Here is a 27,095-nt window from a genome sequence, read left to right as displayed (position 1 = left end):
CTAAAATTTACATCAAAAAATTTTTTTTTCTTCAAAAGCTACACATATATTTAAATAACAACCGTTTTATTCATTATTTTATCCTTATATTAACAAAAGATATCATGTAAACATTTTTTAAAAAATATTTTTTGAAAATTATCTTCGAACCTAGTCGGATACCTTAAGAAAAAACGCTCCAAAGCGATTACAATCGAATCAACAGATTTTCATTTTTAAATATTGAGTTTAAAAATGAAAAGTATAATTCAGCTAAACATAGATGAAGTTGAGTTGACATTACTAATATTTAGCCCGTATTAATAAAGACAATTAACGCACAATCAGCTTAAACAGAAATCCCAAATCTACTTACCAGTTAAAGTGAGTTCGACAATCCAAATCTTCATTTCGAAGAGGTCTGTGTAATTTTTTTTATTTAATAAAAATGAAAACTTATTCGCCTTATAATATTTTATAAATTCTGCTATTTTATAAATTCAACCAATTATATTGCGTTCGACATCAAAAAGAGGGGACTTGAGGGACTTAAAAAAATAAATTCTGAAGTTAATTGGTTAATAGCAGAGTCTACTCGAAATAGTAGAGATCCAATTCTACTTCATCTCGCACCCTTCTCTCTAAAAAAATAAACACTGGATTCCAAAATTAAATTGGTGCGCGCAGTTGTGACGAATACTGCATAATCCTCTATCCTTTTTCATGTTTTCAAACACATTTAAATCACATAAAGGTCCAATTAACTGAGCGTAAATGATTTCACTGTGCTGTCACTGACATTTATTATATTTTACTATTTCATTCCATTTTAAAACTAATTAATGGCGAAGTGTACCTGATCTGCCTGTGGTAGTCGGGCGAGTGCTCTGAAGTGGGTGATGTCATGGTGTCGGATCCGAAATCTAAGGTGACGTCGGGCGAGGGTGGAGCACAGGTCACCTGTGCCACGTGCTGACTCTCGATAAACTTGACGCGCACCTTCGCGGGGTGCACGCGAGACTCTTCCCTGAAATACAAACATAAATTAATGATATGTAAAAAACATGACAAAAATATTATATAATAATAATGCAAATTAACATATATTTGTGCAGCAAGCTCTAGTTTTCACGCAGCTGGTGTTCAATACATACAAGCCCGAATAGACATCCCGCTTATTGGCTTCCAAGCAACTAAATAACATGGAAAGCATTTATTTAAAATTTTATATTTAATAAAATTGAAAGATATAAATCAATCTACAATAAATTGCTGCGTGTGCAAATTAACAATAGTGTATATACGACGTAATAATACAAGCAGAAGTGAACTTTTTTTTTTTTTTAGTTAATGTCCAAAGAATGCAATTGGCAAAAGTATTGAATGATTTCATGGAACAATGGATTAAAATTAGAAAAAAAATCTACGACAATAAAATTTATATCTATTAGAAAGTTTTTTTGTTTTTCTTCCAATTTCAAATATGGTGTATAAAATTATTTTCCTACAATAATATTCAAAGAAAGCAAAATATTCAAAGTTTGCTTAATTTTTCATTAACATATTTTAAATAACTTTTGGGACTTCGAAAAGTTGAGCAACCTTCATCTTGTATGAAAGAGAACAAGTACCAAATTTCACTAAAATCAAACAGAAAGTGTAGATAAAAAAATAAATCACACAAATAAGCTTATATATTGACAGATATATAAACATTTAATCCTCTTCGACCTGTATTATTTATTAATAAAAAATATTAAAAAAGGAATTAAGAAACATTTCATATTTAAATTAATTCATTTCATCCAAGTAATTTATTAATTAAATCAAAGTAATTCATTGGCATTCATTTTATATTGCAATCTAAGATCATGTAAGTACAATACGAGTGCAAGTGATTGACATTTATTGACAATTAAAAATAGATTATTCTGGTGATAGGAAATGGCATCACAAACACAGGAAAGTGTTAAATAGAATGATATATTTAATTTTGCTTGGAACTTCCTCGTTCAGCACGTGCTCACCCATGCATGTATTTTTGAGAACTATGTATAGAGATTAAAACTGCATTCATTACAAATTTTCCATATTGATTCATTATAAAAACTATAATAAAGTCTTAAACAAATACAAGTACCTTAAATTATATAAGAATTAAAACAAGAATAACTAAGAAATATCATGAATTATTATATTCTTAATTTAGTCGTTTTCTCAGCAGATACATACAGAAAAATTTGAATAAATTAGAATACAGGATGTTTTTCGTAAAAAGCCTCAGACTTTGATCCTTTGAAACCACTAAATCAGTAATTATTTAAAATTTCTATTTTAATCGATATAAAGACAGTTTGCCTTTATTAGAGCTAAAAATGCAAAAATAAAAACAAAAGATTTTTTTTATCTAACAATAAACCATTCAAAATCGTTCACAACAAAAAAGACTTTTTTGACGCAATATTAATAAGAAGATAATTTATTCGTTTGTTTTCAGAATTGAAATCGTTTGCACTTCCACCTACATTGCCATGGAGTTTTTATAAACGGTCATACGACTATATTCGATTTTTGGTTTCTATTCTTGTAATGATTAAACATTTACATGCAGAATACTTTTTAATAAGATCCAACAAGAAATTTCATTTGTGGTTATGGCATTGGATATAATTCTTGGATCACGAAATCTGACAGCTGCGTTTAAAAGGAAAATAACAAGAATATTGGCTTTGGGATCTCTTCAAAAAATCTTATTTCACCCGTTACGATGGATTTTACGCAATACCTATTTTCGCATATCCGTGTAGCAGCTGCAAGGGCACACAACACGTCTGAACTTGGCTATACGACAAAATAAAAATCAGACGATTTTTTTCCGTAAATACATCAATGGATTCTTGTGCCATTTCAATTCCTACTTCCTGTACGACATTCGGCAATTATATTCTGCCAAACGTCACTTTAGTTATTTCAAGTAACTAAAACGATTTAATTAAGGCGACCTTGGCATTGGATAGAAAGAGAAAACATCCTATTGTGAGTCGTGTAAATTTTATTTTACCGCACTCTTTTCTAGAGAATTGGAGTTTAAAGAGAGGAAATTGCGAGAAATGAAAATGTGGAACACGGCCAGGTCTTCCTACATCGTATTAAAATGAAGTGCTTGTTGTGAATTATTTTTATTAGGAAACAAGCTATTTCACTTCCGGTGGAAGGTGCAAGTATCCATTCCGAGAACTTTGTTTAAAAATTCAAAACACTACCTCTACATACGGTGTTAGTGATATAAAATTCTGGGAACAGTTAAAGGATATCCAAGCATAAAATTATATAGTTGCAGATATGCTTTTAAAAAAAGCAATGCTTGCCTTGTAATACTAATTTAAATTCAGTTCGTCCACAGGCTGTAAACTGAATATTTTAATCTTCTAAAAGGACAGCGATAATAGAAAAGTAGTTTATTTGAACTAGAAAAAAAAATTAACAGTTCTAATTTGGCATTTATGCTGATAAAGTTTGATTTATTCGCTGATACATAGTAATCAGCTGTTTGTTTCTTCTTGTTGCCATGGCTATAACAATTTAAAAGGAACCAATTAAAACCAGCTGTATAGATATCACAAATAAATAGATAAAATAAATTTTTGCTGACGACAGCATTTTTAAATAAAAAGAACTTAATCACACCACCACCATTGAAAATCATAAATTAACTATCACTGAATTAAATAAACACATTTAAATGTTATAAATTCACTTTCTTCACAACTTTGAGAAATCGGCGTATTAAATATTTAAGGATTCTTTTTATATAATCACTAAATTAATTTTTAAAAATAAATATTTTGCTGAAAAAAAAAACTAGCTTATTCAAAATGAAAGCAAACTAGAAGTAATCAACCATCATTATTTATTTTAATTAAAATATATCCAAAACATCCATTTCTATCAATTTATTTATTTTGAAAATTTTTAATTTAACTTGATTTGTTTCATGCTAACCAAGTTTCACGACTATTTCCTTATATATATAGGTACAAAAATTCTGTACAGTTATTGATGGGAAACATCTATTCAAAAATATTACACTACGTTAGTAATTAGTTCAACGCATTATTTTAATATTTTCTGATTTTAACTATCAGTAAATTCAAATTTTAATTTCATACCAGTGGCGTCATCTTATAACAGATTCGGAAAAAACTGAATTCAAGATATCGCGTATACAATAATGAATTCTAACTTAATAAGCAAAATATGAAAATTATTTTTTAATGCAATAAACTAAATGAGCTTTTAAAATCCCTTCTTATTCAAATTTTCATAAGCAGAATATGTTGTTTTCAAATATCAGATACAAGACTACGTCGAATTTGCCTACAAGGTCTGCAATAAATGAAGTTACCGAAATTAATTCAAAGAGGTTAAGTGTCACGAATTTATTAGCATAGTCCCGATTGTTTTTACTTGAAAGCAAATTGTTTTAATTCGGACACTGTTGAAAATACGAACTAAATTTTTTTAAAGTTAATTTCTGACCTTTCCAAATAAATATCTCTTTCTATATGTATAGCGGTTTTGCTAATTTGGATACAAGAAATTAAAATCTCTCTCAATCATTTTTTTTTTCTTCATTTTTTATGTAGTAAGTAAAAGAATCGAAAATGAACTAATCAGTCGTCCGTTTTTATAATCGTTTAATTTTTAGAAATGTTTATTTTTCCAAGATACAACACAATGATCTAGTGGTAAATTGCCGATTTCGTGTCCAGATTATTCTTGGTTCGATACCCGATTTTACCGAAAATTTGTCGTATAAACAAGTCTGGTTACATTAAATTTGGACCTCGAATGTTCAAATTTCACCCACTGTTGTACACACGAAAGTTTGGATTAGCGGCGTGCGCCTATGTTGACCTCTTCATACCATGGTTTAAAAATACGAAGTCTATCCAAAATGTACCACTACAGTGCAAATGTTTACATCAATTACCTAGAATGATCATAAAAATTAAGATTATACATTCTGGGTCAGTTCCGATTTTTAACATTTTCGATATGACTAATAGGCATTCATATATATCCAGCTAGTTTACATACAGATAGTGGATCAAATTCATAACATGAACTATCGCTTTTATACAATAACCTCATGTCTAAGGAATATTAAGTATTGCAATTAATTTGAATTAATGAATTTCAAGCATGGAAGGTTCGTCATTATTAATGTCAATGGCAAAATGATCAGACATCATAAAATATTCCTCTTGATAAACTCCATCACTCAAGACCTGGATCTTCTAGTTCTTAAAAATTCAAAAAAATTTGGTCGAAGACCTCAATCTATAGTCATCTGACGAGCAGACATGGAACTGAAGCAAAAATACAATAATCAAGAGAGATACTTTCAAAAGAGGCGGCAATCATCAGGTTGAAGTTGTGTAAGGGGAAGGGAAAAGAGCCGGGTGACACCCACATATTCGTTTCATTTCCGTCTGCTTTCGCGCTAAACGGACGATTAGGTCAGTGCCGAAAATACACGGCTGACTTTGGCACGAGCAAACCCATCATTCTGGACGATAAACGACGACCCACGCGCACTTGGACAACCGCAGAGTTTCAGACATTCATTACGTCTTGCAATCTGCATAGCTCTTATTCTTCAAGAGCTGCTCCAAAAGGCCAACAAGATGTTGTTTAGTTATCCTTATTATTAAGGCTTGTATGTCATGAAAAGGTTTCGCAGATGCCAAGGACAGAAGACTGGCGTAACAAAATCACGTCTCAGGCTGCTAAGGAACACACGCGGGAAAAATGTTTTTATTACTTTAAAAACTGCTTTTCTTTTGAATTTGTCATAAAATGCTATCTTTACGACCCACCATCCTGGCGCAAACCAATAAACAGATGGGAATTAATAGACTCGAAATAATTGTTTTCGCATGACGTACAGAATTACTGGCCTATAAACGACGCCGCAACTACGCACCAACTCGGGTCATCTGTGCTGACTTTTACCGAGTGGAATCAAAATAAACAAATAGAAAAAGACGGATGAAAAGATCAACATCCAGTTTAACGACAACTGCAAGAATGTTCCAAATTACTCAGATGAGTTTATTATCACAATTTTTAGAAAAGCACAAGAAAATTTTAAGTTTTCATGTTCTAGGCGAAGGTTTCGTAATTCTGAAAAGCCGGGATCAGCACGAACTATAGTAAAACTCTCGATAATCCGGTAGATAACAGACCAGGAGACAGTCGCATTAATGGAACGTTTTCAGTTCAGTTCAGTTACATTAACGACCGTTTTTAAAGCAACACTAGAGCTAATTTGGGACTGACCTCGTAATTTTGAACCGCGGTCAGATGACGAGGACGACCCCTGAGCTGGCGCCCCCTCTCCAAACTTCCACCCACACCAGCGGGGGCGTTTGGCCCCGAAAGGCACCTGATACTCACACACGGCGATTCTTCGATGGAATCGGGTCTCGAACCTGAATCCCTCCGGTTCCAATGCCGAGCCAGTGGGCCAGCAAGTCACCGCGGCCCAGAACGTTTTAAAAAAACGCATTTTTAATGCAAAATCTAAATTTAATACACAAAAGTTATACTAAACATCGAAGCACATTTTTATTGTTGGCATCATGCTATACTCCCCATTCCCCTGCAATTAAATGCCGGTCCATAAGATAGTAATCTGGCATCGTGCTGAATATGTCTAAGAGTCTGTGTAATTCCAAATTGTATATCAGAAAATTTATTAATATGGCAGTTCTAAATTTTATAACACTTTACCATGCATTTTAATGAAGTCCTAAAGTTAAATTATATTACATGAATCATTGTCACAAATCTCTTCAAACGTATACTTAAATTGGATGCTCAACAGAAGATATACAAATTTTTCGTTTACGTGACTAAATTTTCAATCCTAATGCTTTGCAGACACTTGTGCGTTTCAACTTTTTCATAATTTTCTACTAAATGATTTCATTTTTAAAGAAATCGGAAATATGGAAAATGCTAGGAGTACTTCAAACCGGCTTCAAAGCAAACAAACATTCAAATGCTTGATTTTTTTAAACCAGACCGGGAAAAAAACAATTTTATATGATAAATAGCTCACACTAAATATAAAATTAAGACAATTAAAAAATAAATTTTTTAATTTTATTTTTTTCTTTTCAGCTTTTACCACAGACATAAATGTGACCTTATTTTAATGAATAATGTATAATTTCATTCAGTATTTCCTTGGAATATTTATAAATTTCGCGTGTACGTTCATGTTTCCATTATCGTAATGTGACTAGACATCATCGAACAACTGATTTACATTTTCAGATTGAGTTATCTCCCTATCTGGGGGTGGCATTATAGTGGTAATTTCTCAATTTTGCAGCCAGAGAGTTTTAAAAGGTTTCAAATCTAATTCAACGAAATAATCATCATGTAACCAGCCTAAAGCTCGTTAAATATATCAGGATCAAATATCCCCGAATTAGTGTGGCACGAAAATTTGGAAACAGGATGCCGGTTCAAGTATCGTACACGCCATCTGCTCACGATTTAGAACATCTCTTTTCACACACAGAACCTGAAAAATTATACTTATATATAACTTTAATTTCGAAAAAAAAAAAAAAAACATATTGAATCGTTTTTTTAATCCCAAATTTGACATCAGTAAAATCTAGAATTTATAGTATAACTACCATCGAGATTAGTATAACATCTAGTTGATCAAATGCTCATTTGCAGGATGGATAAGACAATTAAAAATTAAATGGGGATCGGGAATTCTAAGAACGTCGCAAAATGAAGTCGAAATATATCTCTATAATATTTGTCCCGCCATTATGCCTCAACGCGGCAACATTTTTCTGCGTGTGTAAAACACACAAGAGCCACGTTTCAGCTGAAAAATAGTCCCTCGGGTCCTATTAAGCCCATACAAGAGAAACTGCCGGAATTAGGAACTCAAACCCATTTATCGCAACCACGAAACAACATCAATTCCCCAAAAAGTTGTTGCGAAACGAGTTTAAAAGCTTTTATACTGTCCCCCGAACACAGTCACTAATAGAGCAGTCACACGCAAAACGTCGCGTTCACAATAAAAACATCGGAAAACCGCCCACAAACGAAGGCCAACAGACAATTCGCCGCAAAAGGATCATTTTAGAGAAGTAAAAAAAAAAAAAAAAAAAAAAAGATCGTCGTAAAACGAGTTCGGCATCGCACGCAAATGCAGAAATAAATTCTTCCTCGGTTCTTTTTCTCCAGTTTTTGGATTGCACGCGACCAGAAATTTCTGTTTCGAAAAGAAATTCCAACAGAAAAATAACAGAAAGATGCCAATTGTAATACGATTACTGTTTATAGAAATTGATAGAATATCCTTATATAGAAAAATGCAAACAAACAATATTTTAGACAAAAGATTCTTAAACTCTAGGTCTCGATTCCTAATTTAGTTCTATTCACGCCTCGATTCGAGACACCAAGATAGCTATTTAGAGAGGAAGCTCATAATTCTGAACCGTGATCTAAGGACAAGGATGATACCTGGACCGGTATTTTCCTCCTCAATATTTTAAGCACCAAAGAAGTCATTTGACTCCGAAGGATTTAATGGGCATAGTTTAGTTAGTTAGATTAACGTCCGGTTTTTAAAGCAACACAAGGGCTATTTTAGACGGACCTCGTCATTTTGAGCCTCGGTCAGATGACGAGTACGACACCTGAGCTGGCACGCCTTCTCCAAACTTCCACACCACATTAACAGGAGGACGTTTGGCCCCGACTGTTTTAATGCGCACTAGACTAACCTAGCGATGGTTCTTCGGTGGAATCGCGTCTCAAACCTGTGAACTCTCCGGTTCCGAAGCCGAGACCTTGCCATCAGGCCACCGTGGTCCTTTAATGTGCATAAGACTATTAGCAAGCAATTTTTAAGTGGAATTGGGTTTTGATTCCGGAATCTTTCGGCCCCAAAACGAGTCTCAATGCCTAACAAATTTAGTAATTCCCACTGTGAAAGAATGGATCACATAATTTTAAACCACAATCAGATGACGAGATCTGCAAAAGAGTTATCCCTCTCAAACTTTCCTACCACACCAACGAAAGGATTTGACCCTTGTCATATCAGATCTATAAATAGATTCGAACATGAATGGTATTGGGTTTCGAACATAGAACCTTTTGCTCTCGAGCCCAATGCCTTATCATCAAGCTACCACAACCCAGATATCTAGCATGATATGCACACCAATTTTCATTTCCTTTTTCTGAAGATTATACCCATTTTTATATTTCGTTAAAGTAAAAACAATTTGAAACCTGTGGGAGAGGTCTCCTTAAAACTTGTTAAACCTTAAAAGGAGTTTGTAAAATCAAACTCCTTAAAACTAAAAAAGTGTCGCATTTTCTCTATTAAAGATGTTATTCCTCAAATTGCCTTGCATGGCATTGGCGCACTATAGTTACGAAATATTAACCACTGGCATGAATTTAGCATATTTACTGAATCTGCTATGCCATCTTTGACGATTCATTCCCCCCGGCATGCGGCTAATAGTACCTGAAAACCGAATTTATTTCAGATGCGTTTTTACCAACCGATTAAAACAACAGTTCAACACAAAACTGTACTTGTAGTCACAAAATTCCATACCAAATTTGATATATTTAAGTCACTGCGTTTTTAAGTTACAGTGTTTACATGTTTCTGAAAGTACAGAATGACAGACAGTTCATTTCTTATTGGATTTAGCTCAAAAGATAGCAAATTAATCTGTTGAAGATGACAAATTAATCTCATTAAAAGATGGCATATTAAATATGTGTACCGAATTTTATCTATCTAGCTCTCTTCGTTTTGTAGTGACCGTGTCAACTTATATTCGAACAGCCAGGCAGACGACAAACTTCGCCAGACCGGATTTTGCTAAAAATTAGTCAGAAATCTACAAAAAGACCTTATACCAAATTTCATCCATCTAGTTCAGAGCGCTCTAGGTTATCTTTGTCAGACAGACAGACGGACGGACATTTTCCAAATATGCGTTTTTCGAATTCCGGGAGGTCTGTTGTTGTTGTTGTTGTTTCTTATGGCACTTGCAACGGACAAGCCGTCGAGGACAGCGATTTTAAGCCTGAGGGGGAGCGTCTCTAGTTTTTATAGTAGCGCCAACTAGGGCTAAGAGTACGACTTAGGTACTCACGCATCACTCATTCGCTTGCAAACCCCTTTTTACAGGAGGGCTCAATCACACATCTCACAGATAGAACAACGGAAGAACAACCATGCCCGAACGGGACTCGAACCCGGGACACCCAGATTACAGGGAAGACACGCTACCCCTATGCCAGGACGCCGGCCTGGGAGGTCTAAAACGTGGAGATAAGTCAAAATCTGGAGTTCTAATTTTTTTTTTTTTTTTTTTTTTTTTTTACTATTGCAACATTTTTTCTATACTACGTATACGAGAAAGTAAAAAGTTTCAATTGCATTTTATTTCCAGTAATACACAAAAATGAAAATGTGAGAATTAGCGTTTAAAATCTTAAAATTCATCAAGTAGTAGATACTTGATCCCAAAATTGTTTCCCATGGAGTATGTTACCGCTTTCCTCATTACTGAATATACTAAATCATTACTGAAATCCATCAACCCTACATTATTAATCCGTACACGCTGTAACAACTTCACCTCCCCCACAGCATCGAGATTAATCCCGCCGCGAGTAGGTGTCGGCCTAATCAGAGGTTTCCTTGTACTTAATAAAACGCTGAGTTCATCTCCAGTGGTGGAAAAGCGAGGATGGATATTTGTAGCGGAGAGGTATATACATTGTGTGGAGAAGAACGCCCACGGGATGGATGCCAGTGACAACGTTTTGGCGTAATTCGAGGATTATGACGTCCGTCGAACATCTGCTGCCGTCCTTTACTAGACAGCCGATGCGCACACACGGAATGACAGAACGTCGCCGCGCTCTGAAATGCTAACAATGCGAAAAGAAATCCACATGTCAGCAGCAATTCGAATGTTCGATGGATTGCAACCGGTATATCTTGTTTGACATCAGGAATCTAACCAGAAAGAAATGGATAATGGTGATGATGTAACGATTTCACGATGACAGGCAGTTTTTTGATTAAGTTTGACATCTACAAGTAGATTGGAATTGATACCGCAGAATAAGATCTGGGACAGGCATAGCTGAACAGAAAAATACAATACTTTAAAAAATAAATATATATTCGTTAAAATGTTTTTTTCTTTCTTTCTAATTTCCATCAGAAAACAATATTTACTATAACATTACAACTATGAAAAAGTTCTGAAATTCTATATTTTCTCTTTGAGTATGCGAAGAATATTAAGCGGCTAGTCAGAGCTGGTTTCATACAATTAAATAAGTACAACGTAAGCGCAGCTCGGAAATATAAACAATCAAACTTTCCATTGCAAGGAAATTGTAGACAATTCCTCCACAGTAGTCATGAAACACTCTAGAATGAGATGAAGTCTTAAATCTCTTCGTGTTTTAGTGAGATATGCGCAACAAGATCTTTGGAAAATTAAGTAGTAGGTGTTTTGGCATATAATTCCACCTTATAACAAATTGCCAATTATGAATCAAATACATTACATTTAAACAATTTCATAATCAGTTCACTCTTGGTTTCTCAACACATTTTTTTTCGTGAAAGAAAAATTTGCTTCAGTGGTAACGATTCCCAAGTTCTGAAGAAGTGCAGCGAGAAGGAATAAAGCACTGAAAGATGGGACGAAAGGAGTCTTGCAAAATGCATTTACATCTTTGTATGAACAATGACGGAAATGTATTGTTACAGGAACAATTATTTGGAGGGAGATAATGGATATATAAGTTCTATCTGTACACATTCTTCAGTAAAGAAATAAGTTCAGGACTTCTAATCTTATGGATAAGCCGGTGCAAGATGGATAAGATGGTTCAACCTTATAGCATATAAAGAACACAAGCATAGCCGTCACTTGCCTTTGGCATTTTCTACCACCTCTCTCTATAAGCAAAAATGGATTAAAATTCCTTGTGCCATTGGTGGGTAAAACAATCAATGAAACTGGAAATTATGGTAAATTCCTTCAACATAACTAATATGAAACTCAACTCTAAAATGAACGCAATATCGCCGACTGTAGTGTCAACCCTAGGAGCTCCCCGTGATCTATTAGAGCATTGAAAGTCTGAAGATGTGTGAAGATGCCTAGTGTTAAATCTAAGATTTACGTATCAAATATAAGATCAAATCTAACATAAATCTAAGATTACGTAACGTCAATTTTGAAGACAAGAAAAACAACTGCCTGGCTGTTAAATACAAGATCTTTGTCACAGCAACGCTTTTTTTTTTTTTTTCCCTGTTTGAAATCTCAAAAGATTAATCAAACACAAAAGCTAATTCGTCTAATTTCATGGAATCTATAAAAATGCGAAATGGGCTGGTAATAGCTTTTGAATCAAATAAAAAAAAAAAGAAACAAAACTAACACAAGACTCACTTTTCAACCAGAAAGCCGTCATGAAATCGAGCAGTTTTTAAATCGCCACTTTCCCCATCCAAAAATACCCCTATGCATAGTAAAAAGCAATAACATAAATATAAAGTTCATTCACATAAAATTAATACTTGGGTGTAACATCCAGACTATGTGGGCAGCAACTTACTAGGGGGTGACAAAAGAAACCATTTCTTTTTTCCAGACAGACCATCCCTAAAAAAAACTGCAGTGCTCGACTATCACTCTTCTCAGATAGGACAACAACCTAAGGGGGTAAATCCCAGCAGACTTTTATCTCGTTTACGACAGTTTGATTTGCAATTGCAATCGCGCCTCCTCCTTATCTGAGGTAGTCATCCCATAAAGCATTCCACGGCAGGCATCCATATTCAATTGGAGACGCTTCATATTTCACACCTCTGCCACCAGACGCCCTTGGGTGTGACAGGCAGCCCACGTGGCCACCAACCTGTTAAAGGTGACAAATGGTCAGATTCGGCATACTTATGCAAATAGGGACTGTCGGAATTTAGAATGAAGGAATATTCTGCACCTAATGGCTAGATTATGTATTAACCTAGATTTATCAAACTTGTAGTTGCGTTAAATGTAATAAAGCTCGATTATTTTTAAAACGCATATTTGTATTAACACAAGGCATAAACATAAATGAATAAAATTAACAAAGAAATATTTTAGCTGAACTGGATGTCTTGTAACAGCTGCAATTTGAATTAATACAAGGATTTACTTACCCTACAGGAATTAAATCAGAAAATTCAAAATACTGAATAGAAATAACAACATTATAAGTATAAAATTAATAGAAAATCAAAATTCATTTCACAATTACGTATTTTTACACTGCATTATTTCCCTTACTTTTAATAAAAAGAATTCCGATAAGTCATAACAATCGCAATACAATTATTTTATCAAAGTCAAAGAAAAATATATAAAAATTGTGACAGCATTGAAAAGTGATTGACATTTATTTAAAGAAAGTTTCAAATTTTAAGTTAGTTTTTCTGGACTATCAAAAAAATATTGATTCTCTTTGAAAAAATTCATGAGCAGAAAGAATTGAAAATGCGAAATTTGTTCATTTAAAACTATCAAATACTTCGAACGATAGAAATTGATAGTATTATTTGAAAACAGATGGCGCCACGAATTAAACCATATTCTGGATTGTAAGTTTAAACAAATAATGAAAGCAGCGAGGCCTTTGGGAAGGGGGAGGGGACAAACAAAACTGATATTCGGTGTCATAATATCGCGAAAGGCTGTTGCGTGCTATTAACTAACATTTAAGAACTTAAAAACATAAAATTATAAGCAGTATGTAAATGATTCGATCTTATTTTTATCTACATTAAAAAATAACATTTGAGTTGCATTTTCGTTAAACTAAGCTGGTTAATTTAAATTGTACGATTTTTTTTTTTAATTATAGCAGGAATAAAACAATATTTTGCACCGAATGCATCGTAACAGTGTTATAAAATATTTTTTTTATATCTGTCTAGATTTAAATATATATTAGGACAACATCTGATTGTATAGAGTATTTCAGGATTCATTGATGGAAATGTTCTTTAAATGGTATAACGTCTTTGAAAGTGATATATAATTACAAAGTTTTTTTTTTTAATTAATAGACAACTTGCATTGCATTTCTAAAAAGACAGTAAACTATTAAATATAAACGTTTGAAATCAAGGCACTTCCGCGAAAAGACAAATAGATTTTAATACAGACTTATATTAAATTCATTAGCAAATAAGAAAGACTATATTAAATGTTGATAAGTGCTGTCATGATCGGATAGCACAGATGACATAGTCGCCAAGGTAACAAATGATGTACAATTATAAATGAGAGGACTAGAAAAAAAAATTTATTAGGTTCTTTCTGCTAAACCATCAATGATGACAAGGGACGGAATAATCTTATTGTGCAATGAGCGCAGTTTATCTTCGTTATGCCACCATGTCGATGATATATATATACAAGCTATAAACATGTCCCCAATATAGTATATATGTATCTCATTCGCTGCAACTCACCACAATTATATCTAATGAAATTTACAATGAGGGGTGTTAATATCTATTAACCTTACTTATTTTACATCCAGTAACATATAGAGAAGAGGGAAAGACGTTCACAACGGCAGATTTCAGGGCATTATGAAATTAAAATAACTAGCCGCCTTCAGCAATCAGATCTTGGGCACATTATTAATAGCCTTCGTTTAATTTAGTCAGACAACTTTGATCGACTACATCTTGTCACAACAAACAAAAGTACTATTTTATATTTGTACGATAAACATTAGGAATAATGAATGGTTAGCTATGCTTGCAAAATTGCCATTTTGCAAGCATAGCTAACCATTGGCCTTAAGGTTGGGAGTTATTTCACAGCTTCACTTCGCAATATCTTTAATGGACGAAGAGATGGTGCAATTTCCCATTCATGATGTATTCAGACGTCACGATGTTTCAAATAAAATAAAAATTGGTGAAATCAGTACATGGTATGAGCTGGGTGATTTTGTCACGATTTCTCCCCCCCCCCACACACACACACAAAAATTGTACAGTGAAATGTCTTTTGAGATTTCTCCCAAAAAAGGGTGAAGAAGTGGATAAGTAGCCATTGATGACTTATCTGGGAATCGCGAGTTTTCATACGAAATAAATCTTTACAAAATCTGTTCAGTAGTTGGGGGCCGAAGGACTAGTTCTTTACTTTATTGACGTACTTCACAATAACAAGATATATATTTATCCGTAGAGCGCAAACACCAGGCAGGAGATTTAAAAATAAATTCTTTAATGAACCCAAATTGCTGCATCTTGCATCATATACAGCACACACCAAGTCGGTGCAAGTTTTTCTCATTTAAAAACACAATCAATTAATATACAAGTTCAACTAAGCAACAGCCAATTAAAATTGATCTGGAAGTACACCGTACTTCTGGTAACAAAATAATCGAAACAATATGGTTACTCCCCTCTCTCGCCAATTTGATTTGAATATCCATGGTTTTCCTAAATATATATCGATGGTAAATATCCATGGTAATCCTAAATATAAATATATAGATACATTTCACTTCATTACACCAAATATGACGAGACAAGCGAAGAAAATAAGACTCACGCACCACTTCTCACTGTTACAACACTGTTTATATCTTCTTTATTCATTCCGATTTTTTAAATTGTTTATTTTGATTCTCAACTTTCATTAAAGTAATTCACTTAAAAATAAATTTACCCAATGAATTAATAAAATCTCTAATTCGCACGCAGAAACTCTCGACTCGCACACTCTCACGGTGGCAGAAAGGAAAGACAGAAGAATACTCAAGAAGCCGGAAGAAATGCAGCAGGTATAAAATGGCGCGCGAGAGTTCTTCTAACAAGGGGAAAAGATCGTCCACAACACGACAAGCGTTTCATACCTGAGCGCTGAGTCACTGCAGCAAACAGGCCTATCTACCTGAACGGGGAAAGTCCACAACTCCGCGCATATCTATTTCGAGATGGACTGATGCACCGAACCCAAGAGGGAAACAATTGCGTACACTCGAACAACGCCGAAGCGAATAGCACAGATGGAATCGCGGTACTTAGAAGTGATTTTTCAAATTTTTCTCTGTATTTTTATTTTTTCCGGTTACTTTTCTAAGGGATGAATATTCTTATTGGTCACATTTCCGAACTAGAATTTTATCGTGACCTATAATTCGCAAATAAGAAATTTGAGCACCGATTTCCGACAAAAAAAAGACATTCAATTTAAAACTACTGTTTGGCAAATTTACTGTATTGTCAATTATTGAAAAAGGTTGAGAGATAAGTGTTAGAAAAGCTTGCGCAATTCTGCAGTTTGAGAAGCTTTATATAATAGATTTTTATTTTCTTAAAATGGCAGTTCTGTTAAAAACTCCAGTGTGTCAGAGTTACTCGTTTTTATTTAAAAAATAAATTTTATTTAGCGGAAATTCTAAATGCTACCGACATATAATAAAACAAAATACTTTCAAAAATAAATATAAACGTATATAAAAAAAATATGATTTTTGTAAATTCATCGTGTTCTCTATTTGCTTAATGTTGTAAAGTACAGACAATCTGGAAATTTTTAAAACAGCTCCAAATGAGTCTGCATTTTTACAAATGTCGCATGAACTAGTTAATACAAGCGCCAGCATATTATAACTTTCAGTAAACAAGTCAAGGTCTCTTATCACTGTTCATAACATTTTTAGTAATAAAAATTCTTTACTGGCATAGCATATTTACTTTATTTCATTATTCATGTAACATATCTTTTCTATTTCTTTACTGACGTCCCGTTTTTTTTTTTTTTTTTTTAATATTTATTTATTTTCGTAGCGGACTGAATTTTTTATGTACTTCCCTTGGATTCAGTTCGGTTAGTTATTTTAATCCACCAATTCTTCGTCAATAAAAAAAAAGGAAAAAAAATTGTAAAAACTACATGGTTGCTATATTTATTAATCTTCAACTCAAATATGTTCATTCCATTTTTCTTTTCAGAGTTCGAATGAATGGCAAGAACTTAAGGGAAACTATCCCCACTGGTTCCCATTTATCTGATACATCGATTGTTTTGTTTAAAAGACTTTTCGATTTAAAAAAAAAAAATCAATCCCCCAAAAGTTCTCAACCTATTTTTGCACCAGGGAAAAAAAAACTTACTGGAGGAATGCAAGTCTGAAGTCTAAAGATAACATTTATCTCAGCTGATAAAAGAAAATACAATAATTTCATTCACAGTTGATAAGAAAAATTAGATCAACATAATAACGCATGACTGCTTCTTGTTTATATAAACTAACAGAGTGAAAAAAAAAAAAATTCTGAATCAAATTTAGCAATTAAAGAACCTTTAAATTCTTCTCACGTAACTACTGCAAAATATATTAGTGTGCTGTCAGTAAAATAATTACTAGCTATAAATTAACATCTATACATATTTATTTATGCACGCGTACAGAAAAAGTTGTTGTCGTGCCATGTATGACATGCAAAAAAATACAGTTTCACCTTAACTTTACCAATTTGATCAAACAACGTACTAATCATGCAATTTGACATTACAGGGAATAGAATAAATCACTGTTCCAAATATAATTTCACAGCAATCAGCAACAACACGAACAATGGCCTTTTGATATATTTCTTTAAGATTTCGCACCAACTGACTCATCGACAACATATCAGATAGCACGCAGGGATCAACAAAATAAAGCACAAGAAAAACGAACTAACAAGACCAGTCATTTCAAAGCTTATAACTATGAAAAAACTTTTTTTTAAAAAGTAAAATAAAATGGCAAACTCGTGAAAACTGAAGCCGGATTAGAGCTTCTCCAATGTTTACTTTTTAGGGCACTCCCCAGTAGAGAGAAAAGATTGAGTCTGCAAACATCCGCGTCATACGAGACGGGGAGAAGAGTCAACACTTTTTTTCTTTTCTCTCCCTTTTTCTTTGTCGTCTTTACTATCCACTCTACCAACAAATCGAGTTAAAATTTTTGCGGGAAAAAGCCACTCCGTTGGCGACATTTCATCCGTGCCAAAAGTCTTTCAAGCTAGAAATCAAATTAGGCTTCACGCAAGGAGTAATCGATTAAGTTTTATCTGTTACTATGTTCCAGGGGCAGTTTACAAGAAAAGAGGCAAACCTGGTAACAACCAAATCCCATTACTGTAAATGAAATTCTGATACAAGCAGACCACTACATCGAGGATGTGTACAAGAGAGGTATAAATTGAATTGATAAATGGAGTACATGATACAAATTCGGTCCTTATAGTTTCGAACAATGTTAACAAGAAGAATGTATTAGTTTAGGAGTTTATCGCCAAAAATATTGGATAAGAGACGTATGTTGAATATTTAACATGACGGGGAAAATATTAACTATGGTTAAGGGATAGTAATTGCACAGTATAAATTCAATATTCATGAGAAAATTTATTTTCGTTTCATTACCTTCAAGTTCCGTAAAAGTATACGAGCATTATGAGCAAAATAAAACTCATCTTCATATGTAAAACGAAAATTCGGACGTGAATTTAGTGCGGTTTGTTTGACAAATTAAGTCAGTGTAGGTATATAATTCCCTTCAATTAAAATGTACAATAACAAACTTTTATCATGAAATCAGAATAACTACACCAAAGGTAAGCGAACTCCCAGCACCGGTCCTCCAAGTAGACAGCTGCCTAGGCCTACCAGGCAGGGAGGGGACTACAAGCAGATTGATTAACAAATTTTATTTTCATATTTAATCAAATAATTTTTTAAACAATACAATTTCTATGGATAATAAAATGTAAGTATAATATTAATATTTAATCAAATATAACTAACTGGTCAGGTTTCAACATATTTTGGGTGGTTCATTTAATTGTTAGAATATTCCTAAAGCCGAACATGTGCTTCAGAATTGTTGTTTACAAAGTGGATGCCGGGCATTCCAGATTCAAATTAAATAAATACACATTCACAAATTTAATAATTTATTTTACGTTAATATTTCTTAACATGTTAAAGTGTGAAACTAAATTGAGTATGTTGTTAAAAGGAAGATAGGGGCACAATGTAGACTGCCAAGGGCCATAAAATACCTAAATCCGCAACTAGGAACTCCTGTAGGTACAGTTTAAAGGAATGTAGGTTAAAAATTTCGAAAACATTTTCTTAGTATGCACCTCCTATCCAAGAAGTACAATTACTACTTATGGGCCAAACTATGTGGTACTATTACTATATGGTAATTCTAGGCTCAACGATCCGCCCTGTAAAAGAATAATTTACGATTTTAATTTTTTTCATGTTACTTCAGTCAATTTACAGGCAGTAAGTACGCCAGTCTATAAACATCAAGGAAACATTAAACTTAAAAGCAATGAGGTTTAAAAAGTAGAGTTTCATAAAAAAGATATTTGCATAAGCGAGTCGTTACAATTTTATTAACTCATACAACCCATTTTCATGGAGAAGAGTATAACTATTCTATCCACCCGCCTATTGTGTCACTCGCATCTGGTAACCTTCAAATGCTCCAGATCTCTCTGGTTTCACTTTTTTTTTTTTTTTTCTTTCTTTCTATCTCATGAGCATGACTCAAGCGACGACAGACACTTTTCACTGACGCTTCCACATCACTATCATGACTGCTCAGATGGACGCCGTTTCCTCAAGCATTTTGTGTCGCCCGCTATTCCTAATAAACTTGTATACGTGCATCGGCTACTGAACAGATAGTGGACATAAATGGACGCGAATCTTGCCAAGCATGTGTAACCATGAGCACTCAATTCTGTTTATTTGCGAATTAGATTTGTTCTAATAGTGCATAATAGTTTAAATAAGACTCGCCGATATTATGTGGACTGGGAAAAGATTTCGCGAAGGTTTTGAATATAAACGAACAGTGGTGGGTTTGGATATTTTGCAGCCTAGGTAATGTAAATAATTATAAGAATCAATTTTAATAAAATGGGCATCTTAGTTTCACGTTTCAGTGCTTTTATATATTTATCACCCAAATAAGGATTTCTGTCAATAACTTAAATAAAAAAAAGTTTATTCATTTTCTTTTTTTACTATGTCTCACGATTGTGCGACTTCCAAGTTTTTACAGAATTAAATATAAACAGACACTCGCTGCTTATAAATATTCTAATAATTAAGATGACGTAAGGAAACAAGAGAACCAAGTCAATCAAACTTCACTAAGTCGTATTATGCTAATATTTTATAATTCCCGGAATTTTAATCTTAAACTTATTTGAGAGCTACGCTAATATTTTTTTTAGTCAACCTGCCTGCGCAACCCTTCATTCCAGCGACTCTAGGCAACTTACCTACTCGCAAATCCGCCACTGAGAACATAAAAAGTTTTGAAGGGAGAATAAAAAGTCGATTCCTTACCGCAAATGAATACTAATTTAAGCAAGAGTTTAATTTATATATCAAAGGTTTAATTTAGAGAAACATAGTATTAACTATGCAAATTTACATTTCTAAATAAAAATGCTTCATGGCAATCAATGTAAATAAAATTTTATAAAGCACTGATATTATAGATATTTATGTTTTTGATTACTTTTTTTAAAGAGGAGGGGGGGTGTACACTTATGAAAATTTTTATTTCAATTTTTGTATTGATTGGCACATACACAAACAAAACAAGTTTCAATGGATATTTAAAAATATAAATGTTCGTCTGAGATCCTCCCACCCCTACCCATATGCGATATATAGTTGATGTCATCATAAGGAGAAATGCATGGGACGGATGTAAGAGAGTCAATAAAGAGAAGTTTGTACGTGGGAGAGTTTTCATTCACAATCCTAAGAAATGCAAGATTTTTTTTCTTTGCAGTCTAATTAAGAATTGTACGCATATGCCTCTGTTGCCAACTGACCTTGAGTACCAAAATTAAAAGCTGATATTTCATTAATTACTCAAGAGATATTGATTAATGAACGAGGAAGAAATCGTTTATCGATTTCAGCGTTTCATAACAAATAGGTTTCGAATTAAAATATGTCCAAGAAAAAAATATCTGAGTTAATCCTGCATTCAATGTCAATGTAATTTAAATTTAATATATGAAACAAACCTTTAAAGTCCTGATATTCACTTTAAAACCACCCAGTATTATTATTCAAAATTTTATTCCCAGTTCAAATATTCTTACTACAAAATAACTACGGTGGTGAAGATTTTTGCTTTAACTGAGTGAAAGGTTCAATTTATCAAACTAACATGCCCTAGAAACACACTTAAAAAACGAAATTTTAAATCTCGTAAATCCTGCAAAACAAATAAAAGAGAGTCATTTTAATCATTAAATATAAATAAAAACCATAACCCCAGGAAAGAAAACAACTCATCTCTTAACACGGATTCAATTGTGTTCGATCAGAAATTTATTTGCTATGTGGCAACAACTATTTCACGAAGCGAAAACACAATGCTGCTAGCATGTGAAAGGGTACCTGGGCACCAATAAGGAAGTCGTATTAAGTAAAGGTATGTGACATCACCGACCGATGGAAAAAGGTAAATAAGACAACCACTACTCTCTACACCTGTTTCGCAACCCTCCCGGGAAGAATCGTCTGCTGCAGTGAATGAAGAGAAAGTCACACACACGAGCGCGGACAGATTAAAATAGCATCGCCAGGCACGCACCTGGATGTGTGAGGCTTGTGGTCGCCAACCACAGATGGAATCGGCATAACAAAACCAAAAGTCTCGGCAGGCGAGTTCTATATTAGAGCGGCTAAACCGGAACAGTCCCGATTAACTGGGATAGGCTACGATGTTCTTTTATCTCGGATTTGAAATAATATAAATTTAATGTTCAAGATTGTTTGTTATTCAAAGTTAACTCGATAAATATCCCGTTTTGAAGTTATACAAAGAGACTTTTGGGGACATATCTAGTATTTTTAATATGGTCAAGCAATGATGAGGACCTATGTGGTTGATTCTTGCTCTTCAAACTTTCATGCCAATATTGCTGCGATGTTGATAGCTATTCTGAATGCTCAGCAATATCATGAAAAAATCGTAATGATGTTGGCCTTTTTGCACTAATAAGGGCCGTACGATGTTTGATTCTGAAAGAATTCATGGTGCTTGAGGTCCATATGGATGCAGGAAATTCCGTAGAATCATACATCAACCCCCCCCCCCCAATCTCCAAAGCAGAGGACGAGATTTTATGTTTAATAACAATTATTCTACCGAACCAGTCTTCATTTGATGAAAAGTCGTCAGTAGCAAAAACTTAAAAATATGTCAAAGAAGCAACTAAGGCTAATCAAAACAAAATTTAGAACACAATCATGGTAGATAAAAGCTGAATTAAGCTGCGTATATTTTTCTGACTGCCTGCTTTTAAGAACTCGCAACATTGAACTGAAACCATGACTACAACATTGAGCTATCCTTTAGTAGTGCTGTTGGATTGACAGATTGATTGGTGCAACATTCCAATAGATTATTGAAGACTACAGTAACTTTTAATTAATCAGCTGAAGCCGACACAGCATTTATAACATATCCACACTCTATCAATGAACATTGCCACAAATATATCGTTTACACTAAAAACAGGTTCTCCACAGTAACTGCGATTACAGATATCAATCTTTCATCATCATGGTGAGTAAAATTATTGTGGAAATCTCGACTAGCCAAAGGTAGCAAAATGATTATTAGCTGAAAAAGTTCATTATAAACGACTTATTGAAAAATACGCGAGATTACACTCAGTTACATACCACAAATTTTTCATGGATCAATTTCTAAATTCAAATCACACATTGACGAAATCTACATTATTAACATTTCATTAATTTTGTTTCCTAAGTTTTGATTCACGGGAGACAAAAAAACATTATGGTGATTTCAATAAGGTTTAAAGGTGTTATGGCATTTAATTCAATGCAGAGCAGAAGCGCAAAAACATTGGAGCTCAATAAAGAATGTGATTTCTACTCTCATTATAAAATCAAACTGTCTTTAAGGTAATAAAATCGAGTTTTTAGTTTTTATCTTGGATAGAAGCAGTCCAGTTATACAAAATGAAAATCACTATTTCAATGGCAAGAACTAGCAATGGCAAAAGTCGCTTGTTCAAAACCATACAAACCGACTTTATAAGCATCGTTTGTTTTCAAACAATATAAGGAATATTTTTCTTTCCTGACGAATGAAGGCACGTCTTCTACTTTAAAAATAAAAAAGGCAATGCGGAACTGAGCGGAAAACGTTTGAGCATTTTTATAATCGGTATTGAGAATCGTCCCACCAACTCATTTCTCTTTTTCTATCTCGGCTCACTGACACAAAGGGTAGCCATTTGCAGTGGGAAACCGTGCGAGTGGAACACTGGACATCTACTGGCCACTGACCCCGCCTCCATATCTCGGACACAACACAAAGAACTGGCCGCTTAGCAAAGCGCGATGAACCCTAACGGATAAAAATACGGACTATGCAATAATGGTATTTTTAGAATAAAGAGAAGGAAGAGAAGATGGGAAAAAAATTATGAAGTAATACAATATCCCTTTTTTTCTATATTTAAATGCAATTGCTTACGCCTGTTTTAGAAATATTTATCGCCACTAATATCTGGGATAAACTGATCTTTGATTTTGATGTTTCAAAGGATTATAGTTTTAGGCAAACTGGAATGCACAGCCGACTGTAAGTGAAAGTCAATTCTAATAATGCATGTTCATTTTATAATTTTGCAACAATTTGCTTTAGTTATATTGCAGTCGCTATTATTCCAGGGATTAATATAATTGGATGTTGAGCAAAATGAGAAATGGCGATTTTATTTTGACCATACGAAGGCTACTTTAGAGCTAATCTCGGACATTTTTTGAACTATAATTGACATCTAAGCCAAAAACTCACTCTCCAAATTTCTGCACCACACCATCACATAAAGAACTCGATCCACGAAGCCAAAGCAAGCTGAATGTTGGTGACATCAGGTTTTCGAACTTCAGACTTTCCAGCAAAAGGCATGGATGGATAATAGGGTTTATTGGCACAAGAGCCAAATTTGGCTACCGGCAAAAGGTGTAATCTTACCGCAAGATGATTATTGTAGTATATAATTTCGATACATTTCATAATGATACTCCTTTCTCAGAAATAACGGATGGCAGTTGCGGATTTGTCAATTCCGTCACTGTTGATTGTTTAGTGAAAATTATGAGGCCCTCTCTTTTAATTTACTGGTCAATTAAATTTCACATTTCAAAATATGTTTAATAAATAACATGTTAACGCTTTATTTTAAATTGGCTTTTATTTATCATCTTTCATGGCTATCAAGTATTCACTTTTACATTTAATATTATCTAAGCTGATGCTCGGTATAAATAAATAATGTAATAACAAAATTAACGTAATGAAATAGACAGGAACATAACCAAATACAATTGAGAAAAATATTAATATTTTTGAAATAATAGAAATTGTATTTTTTAAAGATTCATTTTTTTGGCAAGAATGTTAATATTTTTATTCGAGAGGCCTGTGGCCCTTCTCTGCCCAACGGCTTCAGGCAACCGCCTGATCAGATTTTTACTTTCCTCTATGAACAGATAAAATATCTTAACCCATTCACTGCCATTTACGAGTTATCTCATAAGAAACTGCTGTAAAATTAAGTGCCTGTAAATTTCGCTGGCAGGGAATGGGTTAAATAAGTAGCATCATGTAAATGAGAGATTAAATAGATTCATAAATCAAGACCACTTAATTCATGAAAAAAATGAAAACTTTCATCATACAAAATCGCCAAATTCTCAGAGCTTATACAATTGCAAATGTCACTAATGGCATTATTCCAAAGAATCATTTCACGGAAAATGTTTCTCGAGGAACAAACAATCTTCAGGTGACTCCTAAAAGGAACGGCAACCTGTTACACATTCAACAAGGTGCCAGCAATGGAAGTAAAGGTCGGAGCTGCAGTGGAGGTACCCTCGCCGCTGAAAGCGCGGATCGTGTGAAAAATTGTGCTTGCCAAAGCATTGTTTAGTCTAGACTTCGGAGAGCAGCGGAGTTGCGCAATGCAGAATTGTACTTCGACATCTACGTAGGGACGAGACGAAGTGATAGCAATAATCGAATTTGGCAGCTATTATCAGTATTGGGTAATGCATTCTAAGAGCCGCGCCTAAGGTTATTTTCGAAATATTTCGGAGATGATAGGGGCCTATTACAAAGGAAATTCTTCATGAAGCGGTGAGTCAAAAGTTGCCAATTGTCGGAGATGATACCCTGAAAAATTATGGCATAAATTCCATTTTTTTAAAAAAAATAACTTGCGTAAATGCAGGATATTTTAAACGAATTTTTTCCCTGGTATAATTGGCGTTGTTCAATAACAATACGTCATAAAATTAACGTCCCTGTATTGAATTTACATTATAAATTGGTAAAAAAAAAATTTCAACAAGAATTAAATCATATGTTATCATATAGTGACTGTTCGACGATTTTTTTTTTTTTTTTGAAATCATTTAGAATAAAATAACAATAAAGGTGGCTATGTATGCAAGTTTCACATTCCTTTCTAAACTTAAATGATAAATCGAATTTAACCAATTTTTGTACATTTATTATTTATGACAAGAGAAAGAATAGTGTCAACTTTTCATTATTCAAAATAAATATTCAATTGACTACGCAAAATGTTGCCTTTTTAATATTAATTACAACAGAAATTATTCCAGAAGAAACATTTTAAACCATCTTAAAATACAAAATTTTACAATTCCAATGACATGAATACGTTTTTGTACAATTTTATTATTACTTTCAATTTTTATTATTTTAAAAAATGAACATTATAATTAATGTTAATTTAGAACTATTCTACAACTTTTTTTTTCATTTGTTTTTTTATCTTATTTTCACTTGTTTGAAAGTAATACTCGAGCCAATTATTCAAACGAAGGCAAGAATAATAAAGCCCTTAACAATAAACGAAACTGATGCAAGACAACAGAAATAATTTCAGGCCATGAGAAATTAAGCTATATTTTGCTTTTTTATTTCCTCCCAGAAATTTGGGATGGCGGGTGGGATTTACATATCTTAAAAATAAAAATTTGACCTTTTCAATGATATGAAATTTTATTTTTGTACAATTTCCTTTTGAATTCATTAATTCTTTAGAAAACGTAACACGGATGATTTTAAAATAAGAAATTTAGGGCACTTTTTTGCTGGACAAAGTAAAGAATTTGAACTACTCATTTTTTTTTTTTTTTTAATATCTCTCGTATTTCCATACATACTTTTTGAGCAGGGTTTTGCAAAATTTTATTTTAAAAAGTAGCTACTCAATTAAAATTATTATACATGGAAAGATGAGTATAACAACTAATATAATATATAATTTATTTGCATTGTCTTCTTTATAGTATATATAGTTCGATTCAAGTCATACTTTTCATTTTTCTCCACTATATTAATTTAGAACATTAAATTGCTGCCTGAAACGATCAATTCATGATCATTCTTAATACTACATCCACATAAAGACGAATGACAACAAAAAATATATTTAAACATAAAACAAGTCGATTTGTGAAAAACAGTCTCGAGAAGCTTGACCCTCCAGTGGCAACCATATAAACTATGAAACTCAAGTCTAACACTATTTTTTAAAGTTTTCAAAAAAATTGTAGTAAACAGTCTCGATATGCGCTTAAATAACTGAAATAAATGGCACCAATAAAATACGGTCAAGTGACAGGCATAAAATACGTCGCGGCCATTTAATTTTAGAATTCTTTATTCATATTGCTATCAAGGACATAACAGCTCACAGTAAAACAAGTGAAATTATGTCCGATTAACCGTCTTTGGTGACCAACTAGTTCACTAGGAATACTGGTTTTGTTTACTTTTATTAAATCTCTTATCGATAACTTAATGTTCTC

General features: G+C 33.3%; 1 protein-coding gene across 1 annotated transcript in view; it reads right to left on the bottom strand.

Moving 5' to 3' along the window:
- LOC129962643 (uncharacterized) overlaps nucleotides 1-27,095 on the bottom strand; it is a 383,150-nt gene that overhangs the window by 27,088 nt on the left and 328,967 nt on the right. The window contains exon 3 of the mRNA XM_056076520.1: nucleotides 836-1,006. Coding sequence (XP_055932495.1) covers nucleotides 836-1,006 — 171 coding nt within the window. The remainder of the gene's footprint in view (nucleotides 1-835; nucleotides 1,007-27,095) is intronic.

The sequence above is a fragment of the Argiope bruennichi genome, chromosome 3 (genome assembly GCF_947563725.1).
Source record: "Argiope bruennichi chromosome 3, qqArgBrue1.1, whole genome shotgun sequence".
NCBI classification, from domain to species: Eukaryota; Metazoa; Arthropoda; class Arachnida; order Araneae; family Araneidae; genus Argiope; species Argiope bruennichi.
The sequence above is the reverse complement of the archived record's forward strand: the minus strand, read 5'-3'. Positions and strand labels throughout refer to the sequence as shown.